The sequence below is a fragment of the Macaca thibetana genome, chromosome 14 (assembly GCF_024542745.1).
Source record: "Macaca thibetana thibetana isolate TM-01 chromosome 14, ASM2454274v1, whole genome shotgun sequence".
NCBI classification, from domain to species: Eukaryota; Metazoa; Chordata; class Mammalia; order Primates; family Cercopithecidae; genus Macaca; species Macaca thibetana.
In genome coordinates this window covers 92,037,535-92,050,777 of record NC_065591.1, presented here as the reverse complement: position 1 = coordinate 92,050,777, position 13,243 = coordinate 92,037,535, and the positions used below count along the sequence as shown (strand labels likewise).

The 13,243-nt window shown below is 33.4% G+C and overlaps 1 protein-coding gene across 2 annotated transcripts in view; it reads right to left on the bottom strand.

Moving 5' to 3' along the window:
* The window catches only part of CNTN5 (contactin 5), a 1,339,954-nt gene that overhangs the window by 300,531 nt on the left and 1,026,180 nt on the right, over positions 1-13,243 (bottom strand). For both annotated transcript variants that reach the window (XM_050758026.1, XM_050758027.1), the window contains exons 11-13: positions 11,983-12,119; positions 10,702-10,831; positions 8,288-8,438 (exon numbers count right to left, since the gene is read on the bottom strand). In XM_050758026.1, the coding sequence (XP_050613983.1) occupies positions 8,288-8,438; positions 10,702-10,831; positions 11,983-12,119 (418 nt within the window). The remainder of the gene's footprint in view (positions 1-8,287; positions 8,439-10,701; positions 10,832-11,982; positions 12,120-13,243) is intronic.

Sequence of the window (13,243 nt, the reverse complement as noted above, 5' to 3'; positions counted from 1 at the left end):
CCCTTTTCTTTATAAATTACTGTGCCTCAGGTATTTCCTTATAGTGATGCAAAACAGAAATGCATAAAATGGTTTTTACAATTATCTATAATCCTCTTCTTAGAGATAACCTGTGAACAATTAACTGTACTTATTTCCAGTATTTAAGTATTTGTGTGCATGCGTGCATTTTTCTCTTCAAATGAAATTTGTACCGTGTTCGATGATTTCTTCCATTGATAATATACCATCATTTCCTCATTGTCCTTAAGTACTTATCAAAAACGTAATTAAAAATCCCACAGTGGGCTGGGCACAGTGGCTCACATGTATAATCTTAGCAATTTGGGAGGTCAAGCTGGGAGGAGTGCTTAAGCCCATGAGTTCAAGACAAGCCTGGGCAACATAGTGAGACCTCATCTCTACCAAAGCAAATTAAAAATATTTGCCAGGCATGGTGGTGACAGTGTGCTCTTGTGGTCCCAGCTACTTGGGAAGCTGAGGTGGGAGTAATGCTTGAGCCTAGAAAGTCGAGGTTGCAGTGAGCTGTGTTTGCACCACTGCACTCCAGCTTTGGTAACAGTGTGAGACTCTATCTCAATAAAAACCAACAAACCTACAATGCTTCTACAACATATCTATTTTTTGTTACTTTAATCTTTAATTTTTCCTATATGGACTATGACTATGTTTATTTGCATGTCACCATGATTTAGAATGCTTTTAGCTTTTTGCTTTGCAACTCCTGATATTTATTAACTTATTTGTACACACACTCACACAAATAATTTTTTTGTATTGTACTTAAGCATGATGATGATTCTTTTTCTATTTGCTTGACATCTTGTTACCAAATGTATGACTATCATTTAACCATCATGCTTAATGTGTGTTTGTGCTTTAAACTCTCTTGCACTCGTATGTCTACAGGCCTATTTTTGCCAATTGGTAATATTTTCAGTTTTATTTGTCTCTTTTTTCTCTCAGTGCTCCAGAATCTCTTCCCCAAATATTAATCTCGAGGTCAGTTAGGTAAACAGCTGCAGTCAAATGCTCAAGGTCTACTAACGCTGTAATGAAACTCTACTGGACTGAGGAGAGATGTTTGTCAATTCCCATTCTCTAGTCTGTAGGCATATCTAGAGGTAAATTTACTCCTGAAAAATCAGAAACAGTATATAGTCCTTCTTTTGCTAGAAATAGTACATGGAATTACATAATTTCCAGAATTTATGAATTTCAATATTTTTCCTCTGTATCATTATTTGTTGACATTATGTTTTATTTACTAATCACCTGAAATCCTAATATTTATGCCCTGTCTCACCCCATTGATGGATTCATAATGTTCAAAAAAGTTTTGGATCAGTTCAGATGGGGTGGAATACGGACATAGCATCTTACACCTTGCAAAGCAGCTTCTGTTGGGAGGGAGGTTCAAGCCAGCTTCTATAGTAAGACACAATTTCTGAATTTAGTAGATACTGACGTAAAGTAGAAGTGAGTAAAATTTTTCCTCTGCTGGTTTCTTAATTGACTTCGCTAAAGTTTCAGAGATCTAGGTTTCAATGACTCATTGATAATTTCTTAATTTAGCTCATTTCTATATGAAGTGGTGATTCCTCCTAGAAGTCAATAATTTGTTCATCTATATTCTTAATTTCCAATGCTGCTATGACTGTTTTTCTTTCTTTTTATATTTTTCTAATAAAACATAATAAAATGCTAATGATTTACATTTTAAAATGTTTCCTAATAAAAAATTAGCATTCTAAGGAAAAGAAGAAGGTGAATCAGGCAGAGTCTTGTGCAGTTAGCTTTCACTGAAATCAGGAAGCCAGTATCTTAATCTCATCATAATGAATGTAAGGCCATTTCCTCCTCATCCCCTTAAGTACATAGGTAGGAAACAGCAAGTAACCATCCCTGAGTACTAAGGCATCTTATATTGTAAGCAGTTTATAGTTACTAAATCTTATAAATTCAGATATAAACCTTTCTTCCTTTAGGTAAATAATGCCATTTAATCATTTTATGTCTTTTGAAAACATAGATATTAATTCACAAATAAATTCAAATTATACATTCTTGATTTATGAATGCTAATTTTCCCTCATTATACAATTTCGTAGACACTGAGGAAAACCCAGATACCTACAGTTTATATTGTTTTATGTTCTTAATATGTAAAAGACACTGTCACAGAGGAAACAACAAAACAGCTTGTTCATTAGCAAACACAGCATGTAGGTGGAAACAAAGGGACAGAAACAAGACCCTAATTATACCCATGAATTCCTCTTCCATAGATAAAGTAAGAAGACCTTGCTTTCTTCTCAGTAACAGTGTCCTTTAGGGCTTTTGTTAAGAACAGATTTTCCCATATGTCTCTGAGTCAGTATGTGAGCTTCATCATTGTTGCCTAATAAACACAACATGAATTCCCACTAGAAGTCAAATAATGGGTATTTCAAGTGCAATTTTCTATGCGTGTTAAAGAGTAAGTTGAAAATTTTGCCTTTCGGAAGCTCCTTTAGTGAGCAGGGGGCCATTATGTCAGATTTTGGACAAGTCTTTTCTTAGATTACAGCCCCATAAAAGAAAAATTATTCTATAATACTGCCCCTCCAAAGGATAATTTCATTATTTTTTTGTATGCAGGATTTCTTAAGCACCCGTTTGAATTATAGTCCATTATCTCCGTAACTGTTACCTTACTTTGCCTGGACATAAAAACTAGTGCTTAAAAAATGTTGAAATTTCAGTAATTGTGAATAATTTTAAACATATATGACATATTCTATGAGGTTCAACAATAGTTTACATATGCACTTATGGAAAGGAAACAAAATCAACTATGTCTTTATCAAAAACTACTTCATTTTAGCTACGATTGTCTTTGTCTACAAAAAGTACAGGAAATTGAACATGTAATAATGAAGACTTAATATTTGTGCACTGCTGGAGTGCTTCTGGATGATTATATTTTAACAAAAGTTAATGGCCAAGTAATGGAAAAAATGAGCTGGAGTGAAAATCCAATATGAGTTTGATAAGCAGAACATTCTGAATGAAAGTCTACTAGAGGAGAAAATCCCTGTGGAATATTTTACTTCCTAGTACTTCTGGAGTTTATTAGTTTTAGTATGAAAATGGACATGATTGATACAGAAACCTAAGTGACTATGTGCCAGTGATTTTCAAAAGTGAAAGTGATGGGGGGAAAACCTGTAGATCCCTTAAAGAAAAACAGTAAAACAAGCAAACAAACAAACAAACAAAAAACAAGTCTTTAATATACTTCATTTCTATTTCCATTAACTCCCTATGTCTATTTATCTATTTGCACATGGCCTATCAAATGGTAATGGAACAAGTAAATATTTGGTCTACTAGGACAGGAACCTATTCCAAGGACAAAGATTCAAAGGTACAAATTATATTAGTATGGTTAGGTTTTGTGTCCCCACCCAAATCTCATCTTGAATTATAATCCCCATAATCCCCACATGTCAAGGGAGAGATCAGGTAGAGGTAATTGAATCATAGGAATGGTATTTCCCATGCTGTTCTCATGATACAGAGTGAGTTCTCACATGATCTGATGGTTTTATAAGGCGCTCTTCCCCCTTTGCTTAGCACTTTTCCTTCCTGCCTCCTTGTGAAGAAGGTGCCTTGCTCCTGCTTTGCCTTATGCCATGATTGTAAGTTTCCTGCGGCCTCCTCAGCCATGCTGAACTGTGAGCCAATTAAACCTCTTTCCTTTATAAATTACCTAGTCTTGGGCAGTTCTTTATAGGAGTATGAAAATGGCCTGATACAGATACCATCATTATCACATTACCACCACCACCGCCATCATCTTCATCAGTATCATTATCATTTTACGTAACATTCACTGAGTACTGAGTAGATGTCATACACTAGGCAATGTATTTTACATGCAAAATTTCATTTAATTCTCACAACCCAATCAGCTTACTCCTTTAATTTAGTAAGATAATAAATTAGGTAACTTGTTGAAACCTCATAATCTGCAGGATAATCATGGCAAGTAAGTCCTCCTTTTATACACTGGTTTATACTTTTAGCAACAATGTTAACGTGCTTTGCAAATTATAAATGCTATGCACTCATAAGCAGTCATCATCATTATTAGTAATAATGTGATTTACTATCTGAAGAGAGCACATACTGATCATTCTGTGATATAAATAACAAACAATTGTAAATAAATCTTAGCTCTGAAGTAATCCATTTTCTTGTATATTTTAGGTCTATCATTTAGGGCCAAATGAATGAAATGTTTGGCAATACATAAGCAGGCAACACATTTGTTAATGATATTTTTTCTAAAAGTCATATTATGTTCTAGTTATTATCAAATTTTCAACTTTAGAATAATGATTTCTAAGTTTCCTTAGCAAAACAGATACACATAAAAAATAATGTGTTTTGAAGACACTCACCCCTCAACAAAACAGAGAAAACTAAACCAGGCAGATCTGCTCAAAACATGGTAGAAACAAAATGAGCCAAATGGTTATTTGGCACTCTGTTGATAAATGATTAACCATAACCTTCAGTTGTTCTATCACTTTCAATCATTTTATTTACAGTTTAGAGTTAAATTTCAGTAACGCTAAATTAAATTTACCTTCGCGATTTTCTGACATATTTTCAGATGATTAGATTACATTTTCCTGCAAATAAAACTATATATTACATTTTTATGCCATTGTTCTGGACATAATTTTATGCTATGAAAGCAATTGATATATCTTGTTTTTTTAAAAAAATATTTCTTTGTGATCTTATTTTACTATTATTTTTGAGACAGGGTTTTGCTCTGTCATCCAGGCTGGAACTCAGTGGCATGATCATGGCTCTGCTAAACTACCCAGGCTCGACCCATCCTCCCACCTCAGCCTCTTGAGTAGCTGGAACTACAGGCATTCACCACCATGCCAATTTATTTACTTTGTTTTTTTGCAGAGACAGGCGTCTTGCTGTGTTGCACAGGTTTGGTCTGAAACTCCTGGGCCCAAGTGATCCTCCCATCTTGGCCTTCCAAAGTGCTGGGATTATAGGCATGAGAGCTGTACCTGGCCTGTATGTCTCCTTTATAATATACTATTATGTTAATTCCTTTTCCCCAATATAATATTATTATTTATTTCTTATATAGAAACTGCCATTTGCTGTTTCAATAGTTCTTTGGAATGAACCCGAAATAACAAAATTTTTAATGAAGGACAATGCTAATTCATTCAACATTTGTATCTCAATTGTTGTAGGTTGGATGAGTGGGGCATACATTTGAAGTAGATCATATGAATGATATTTATATTTATATTCCAAAATAAACCATGATTTGAATCTGCAAACCCAATGTAAATTATAAATTTAAAAAATTATGCAAACTTTTTGAAGTCTTAACAGTTTTCTAACATCTCTGTTTCTATTTAAATTTACATTTAGGCCTGTAATCAAATGGTTGGTGTGCATTATAACAGAGAAGCAATCTAAAATTTCCAGAAGAAAATAAGTTGTCATTGTAACTGATACTTCTTTTAAAGAATGTCAAATATAGACATTTGAAATTGTTAAGTTTCTATTCATAATTTTAGAATGTATGATTTTTCAACTAAGTGTCTTCTTGTATTATGGAATTCTTTTTATTTCTGTTGAAATCTTAGCCTCTTAATTAATATTAAGTATTATTATTTTTTGTAGCGAACTAGATTTTTTTTTTAAAAACCTAGGACTGCCATATTGAACAAGTCGTTCAATAATAAAAATGGTGCTTTTTAAGTGTGCCTGCCAATTTTAAGAATAAAAATGCACTATATGTCTGGGATTTGTCATTAAATAAAGCCGGTTTATTGACCTAAAACATATAGATCAAGGTAGGCAGAATGCTAAGGAAATGTAGCCCAGTCTTGCTTTTGCTTGAATAAATAAAAAAATTTTTACATTTCAGCCTTCTTCCTAAACAACACTTTGACCAGAAGTATTGACATATAGAAAAAATTTAGTGATCTGAGTTTCAGGTCAATGTATCTGTCTCACTAACCCCAAGGGTTAGCAGTAAAGAAAGAAAGAGAAACAAGAAAGCTGAAAAATTCATGAACTGTATTTTTCAACATCTGACAAATAAAAAATTTAATATGCTTATGTTGTTGTAATAGAATACTCATAATCCTGTTACTTCTCTCAATACTTTTGCTTTGGAAAAAGAGGTTCCACCCTAATTTTTTAAACTCACCATGTGACATTTGTGAATAGTTGATGAAGAACATTCTTATTGTGAACTGAAATAAATGGGACAAACCTCACATGCCACCCAGAAACATAAAACAAAGTCATGCATTTCAGATAGAATGTTTTGCACAGAGAAGGCATATATATTTTCATGACATTGTAAACTTAATACATTCAGAAAAAATAATCTAGCAGTGTACATTATTTGTTCCTACTATGCAACAATTTTCTTCTACTTTAATTAGGTTTGTGCAGTTTTTTTAAAGTCACATTGTTGTGAGCGGCAGTCTACTAATATTCAATCATTTTCTGATCAATTCAATCATAGTCAACAACGATCTCACAATTTATCATTTGCCACCCACCTTCAACCTGAGAATGAGAAATTCCTTTTAAAACAAGTTGTACGATGTTGGGGCTCAGAACATGATACCCCAGAATACAGCACAGAGTACTTTGACCTGAAGAAGATTGAAAGGACTTGGGAAGCAGGATCTTTTTGAATTTCTCCCATCTGTCTGTTTCCCACTCATCTTTCTCTCCTGCGGAGAATGATAGAAACCGGAATTCTCTCCCCCAAGGCAGATCATAGAAACTATAACTTCCCTTCCCCAAAGCAAGCTATAAAACCTAGAAAGATTGACCTTCTCCCTTCTCCCTTGAATTATCTCATGTGACAGGTGACTTGTCCTACACCTGGAGGAAAGGAATACCACACAAAAAGTCCAAGAAGAATCTGAACAGATAGGCCTTGCTGTGTTTTCCCTGTCTGTCTATAACCATTAGATCACATCCTTTTTGTCCAATCATATTTCTACATGGCTCTCTATTCTTCATTGAACCTAAGCATAAAAAGAGTTTTCTCTAAGTCTTTGGGTCATTTCTGAAGGCTCCTGTGTCACACAAAACTTTTCCCTTGTTAGCCTGTCTTTTGTTACGAGTGTCAGCCTTGATCTTTATGATAGGGCTTTTGGTGTAAGAGTGCCAACAATGACCCATCCCAATCCCAGGTGATCACCCTTTCCAAGAAGCATAGATCTTTTGGTCTAAATTGAAGCCAGTATTCCAAAAATTATTTCATCTGAAATAGATTGTTTAAATCAGTGTTTCTCAGATTTGATGGAAAACAAAAATACTTTTTTAAAAATTTTTCAATATGTTTCAATGTTACTTTGAAAATTATTCAAGTGAACCGCTAATGCAGACTTAAATTATTTCAATTACATTTTATATAGATTGAGACAAACATAAAACAAGTAATAAACTCCTTATACTTCTAGATCAATTAAAATCTAATACGGTAAAATATTATTTTGACATAATAAAGGATAATATTTCGTCAAAGCTGAATCACCATTCGTCATACCAATATGTCAATAATGGTAGGACATGAAACATTTGAATTCGGAGCAAATAGATTGCCATGTGATTATCTAATTCCTTCATGAATTTTTCTCCATTTGTAGTCCTGTGATATCCTCTGGCTTTAGTTGCCACAGACAAATGTTGACATATTAAATATTCCTCTGCTCATTTCTCATTTGCCTGTGGCACTAAAAATAATCCTATACCATTTTGCCTAAATATGACCTGGATAAAAAGACAAGCATTGGCATAAATATCACAAGAAAGTATTCTGTCATGATTATCCAGAAGGTTCACATATGTTTTTATCATTTGTATTATTAAAATCAAATTAAAACACAACACTTAAAAATTATCACAGATTATTTGTAGCCCTCCTAAATGCAGAAGATGAAAAACAAACAAACAAAAATAATTAGTTTAATTAAAGTGTACTTTCTTCAAAACCTAGTGAAATTTCCAACTTGTGCTAAAACCTCATGGAGGCAAAGACGACTGACCGTTTTGAAGTCAAACTTTGGGTTCTTTTAAAATCACTATATAGGCAAAGCCATATTTCAATCAGCTCATAAAATACATCTCATGGTACTGCAAGACTCCTTCTTGCATAGTTTGTGTGTGTCACCTGTAACCTCAAAAAAGTCTAATGTTGAACTTGAATTATAAAATAGATTCTAACCTTTTGTTTTCTCTAACTGCTCTGTCTCCTTTCTTCCATGAGATGGTTGGTTTTGGAGAGCCTTGGGGTTTGCACTCTATGACAACTTCTTGATCTTTGGTAACAATTATTGTTTTCTTCAGTTGATTCAGTGCAAAAGTGGGAGCTGAAGCTGTTAAAAAAGCAAATGTTAGTCCTACCAGAAGCAATGACGATAATCTCTAATGGATGATTTATGAAGATTTTGTAACTTCTTCTGGGAGGCATTTCCCATAAAATCATAGTATATCTACACATGAAAAAGGCACTAGCTCAAAATTTTACTTATTATTAGTTAATATGTATCTTACTACATTAGCAGGTGATGATGTCACACAACGTAGGATCTACAGATAAAGGCTATTTCAAAAAATGACATGTTTTAATTGTGATTACCAAATTCAATTATGAAAGACTAATGAATGACTTTGGCAAAAGAGCGATAAGCTAACCAAGAGAATCCATTTAGGCTTCCTTTGGTAAGATGGAGGTTACCTGTCAAAAAGACAGTCCTGTGTCTTCCATTTCCCATCTACGAATCTTAATTTATTCTGTATATTACTTTAATATTATAAAACATTAAATTAATTTTTTAAAACTGAACTATTTGAATTTCAATTAGAGTTATAATTTTCCTGTTAGGTTTGATCATTTATTAATAATAATATTGTGTATACTATAATTTTTATTAAAACACTTTTGAATCTAAAAGAGAACCTGAAAGATGTCTACAAGTCTAGAGTATCTGTGACATTTATTTTTACCAATCTGATATTATATGTATTTCATATTATATATATATAAAATATATAGCAACATAATGCATGTCACAACATTTAAAAAGATATGTACACAATTGAGATAGGTTAAGAGATTTTTTAAAACTAAAGACATTGGCCTGGCATGGTGGCTCACGTCTATAATCCTAGCACTTTGGGAGGTCGAGGTGGGTAGATCCCTTGAGATTAGGGGTTCGAGACCAGCCTGGCCAACATGGTGAAATCCCATCTGTACTAAAAATACAAAAATCAGCCAGGTGTGGCTGTGGGCGCCTGTAGTCCCAGCTATTTGGGATGCTGAGGCAAAAGAATCACTTAAACCCTGGAGGCAGAGGTTGCAGTGAGCTGAGATGGCATCACTGCACTCCAGCCTGAACGACAGTGAGACTTTGTCTCAAAGAAAAAATATTGAAAAGCCAAAGAAATTTATGGGGAGATAGTTGTTGCAGGTACCTTTTTTTTTTTTTGGCCTACTGGGAATAGAATTCACAGAAAGTAATTTTGAAAATATTTCTTGTGAATGATAAGGGTTGGATAAATGTTTCAGAGCTACTAACTAGGTGAAGGGTAAATCAGCCTTTTAATTCAGTGCTATTATAGTGTGAGTTGACAAGAAAGTACATTAACATTTAATTGATTAGAATGAAGGAGACTGAAAGGAAGAATCCTCTATCTATTTTGGATGGATTTGTTGTAATGTGGAGAAATGTCAACTGGAAACATTCATAATCCAACAAATTGCTTTAGGATGTATTAAATTTAGCTGATACAAAAATGGAAGGCTCCAAGATTCCTGAGATCTTTGGTGTTTCTCTTAAGTTATGTTTTGATAATTTAAATGGGGAATAGAAAGCACAGTTGGGCTTCTGTCCGCTTTGGAAAGACAATGAGTTAGTATCTCTCTCAACATTACAAACATCCCAGAACCAGTTTAGGAAACAATCAAAGTGGGAAAAGTAAAATCCATTCCAATGGCTCATACATGTTTATTCTGGGTAGTCTATTTCCCTGGATTGATTCTTTCCTGTAGTATTTAAATAGTGAAGAAATGGAGCGCCTGGGTTACATTTTTATCAAGGGTGTAACCTTATGAGATTGTAGTGCCTGGCATCAGGAAGTCTTTCCCTGTTACGTAAGGATGGCAGGAGTTGATGCCCCATGAGGGGAGAGTGATTTAGCCACTTGTCTTTCAGGAGCCACACAGCTACTGATAGGAAATGCCTGGGTAATTATTAAGCATTGCTATGGGAGCATCGACAGGCTGCTGGAATTCTATATTCTGATCTCCTACCCTCAAGGGATTCTTCCTTAGAAGTTAACACATATCTCTTCCTGTGATTTTTTTTAAGTGCCATAGCAAAGGTGTATTGTGTAAACCTTTTAAGATTAAAACTAAAGTTAAAAAAACTATACGAACAAAAAGTTATGTGACAAACTATACACAACATAAACCTGTCTACTAAAGTTAAAAAAAAATCAGCAAGACATAGTATTTATTTTCAAGCCATAAAATAGATTTTTACAACCACATCATAAAACTTCAGTATAGTAAAAATTAGAGCATGAACAGAAGCAAGGTTTATTTTTTTTCTATTTATTTACTTTGAAATTGCATACCTAGAATCTTCAGCTCAGCACTAGCATAAATGGCTCCATACTTATTTTCAGCCAAACACTGATACATTCCAGCATCTGATTGATTCACATTGTGGATCATCAATACTCCATTAACCATCTCAACCCTACTCTGTAATGGAATTAAAAAAAATTAGATCTAGAAAGTAAACAAATAACATGGATTTTATGGGTATCCTCTGCTAGACTAAGAAAAAACAGTTTGCAATTAATGCAGTTAAACATTATTTGGCCATGCAGCAATGTGAATGTACTGTTCATTATTTTATTATAACATGCATCTGGTAAATTATGGTTATTGATTGGTTGAAAATAAATTATAATGATATTTTTATGGAGTTATTCTGGCAAGTTTTACCTTCAGTTTTGTTTTTAAAGTGAGGTGCCTTTTTTTGGTACACTAGTTGAGCTTGTGAAATATAATCAGCAGGTGATGCTTTTATTTGCATTCTGTTTACAAAGGGAAAGAAGGATTCATATAGTAGAAAGGATTGAGGTTATAGACACATGAGATCAAGGTTAAAAATAGCCCAGGTCATAAGAACAATCCCTTTACTATATTGATCCAATGAGGAGTTTGTCATTTTCACTCACTTCCCAAAAAACTAACACAAATTGAAAACTGCCTTGTGACTAGATTCTAGATAAAATTATTGGTCAGACAATATACTTCAGTATCAGAAGAAAGTTAGTATAAAAGACAAAAAATTGAGCATGTGCAAATTAAGGTAACCTTAAGTCAAGAGCATATTTCAAAAACAAATTTTAACTTTAAAATGTTAAACAACCAGACGTCTTATCTACTTAATGCCAAACAAATCATTAAAAAAAAAAATCTTAGTTGGCAGTGCTTTGTCTATCAACAAAGATGCCAAGTAATTTTAGGTGATATCTAAAAGTCAGCTACAAATGGAAATAAGTCTATGATAATCATTGATAGTTTCATAAAAATTTATAGGATTGAAAACATTTTAAAGAAACACTACATTACCAAAAAATGTAATGAGGAAATTAAAATAAAAAATGCTTATATATTTGTTATGTTTCTCACTCAAAATATATTAAAATAGATGACTGCTATATCCCAGACATTGAGCTAAATTCTCAGTTAATCTCGATAACATTCATCCTTAACACAAACACGTCCTATATTATGAATCAGAAATAGGAAAAGACTTTCAATAAGACTAAAGAAGCCTAGTTTGTCCAATGTGAAATCTTGCTAAAATTACAATAGAACAGGTTAAAAACTCCCAACAGTACCTGAGATGAGAGGGGTACTCCATTCTTCAGCCAACGATATGTGGGTCTGGGTTTTCCAGTAGCCTTACATTCCCATCGGAGAGGGCTCCCACTGTCTAACTGAGTATCATTCAGTTTTTCTACCCAGTGTGGGTAGGCTGTAAGTATGTAAGCAGTAAACAAGGATGATTTCATTTCTCAAACACCTTACCACGTTAAAAATTTACATGGAAAAATTCAATGTATTTTTTTTAAAGCAAATTATTCAACCATAGGTATTTTGAAGAAGAATGGCATTACACTACACACAAAATTCTATTTCCTGTACCCCCCAAAAATAGTAGTGAAGATACTTTGATAATAAAAAATGCTATTGTAACTATGCAAAGTCTTCTTCTTCTTCTTCTTTTTTTTTTTTTTTTTTTTTTTTTTTGGACTTCAAGTGGTTTAGTTATCCCCAAGGCACCCGAACCAGTTTAATAGGAAGTCAGGTATTAGAGTCATTGCTCTTTCTACAGCATTAGCACAGGTAGAAATATACAGTGTAACTGTGTAACTACTCAACTTGTTTCTGTCTCTCTCTCCATATATATAACACCTGAATGACTTTGGAAAAATGATTTGTGAATCCAGATTTTACTGTAAAATTTTTCTTAATTTACATTCTTGCAATATAATTTTTTTATGTTTGCAAAAACGTTAGAGGAAATTTTATTTTATTAAGAATGAGATACTGTTGTAATTATATGAAATCTTAAAATACAAGTTAAAGTTCGTTTCCACTATTGGCCAATTTTTAAGGAAAATAGTTGAATAAAGCTGTCTACAAATATTCTGTTTAAAACAAAGAAATACATATAAAAATATTACACTGAATTTATTATTTCTAACAAAATTTTTGGCAAAAACTATAAAATTTTATATGTACTACTGAGGGCTTTTATCATTCATTCATTTATATGTTCATTCAGATATGCTACATAGTCCTTGTTCGATCTTAGAGGCTATTAAGAATATAGAAACAGAGAGGTTCTACACTTAAAGAGTTTTTGCTGTGGTAGAGGTGGTCTAACGTCATTGCCAAGGAAAAGGAGAGCATATGAAAAAAGATGTGTTAAACAACTGCACATTGGACCCGGGACAGTGGCTCATGCCTGTAATATCAGGAATTTGAGAGGCCAAGGCAGAGGGATTACATTAGCCTGGGAATTCGAGACCAGCCTAGGCAACATGGGGAGGCGTTGTCTCCACTAACAATAAAAAACATTATCCAGGTGTGGTG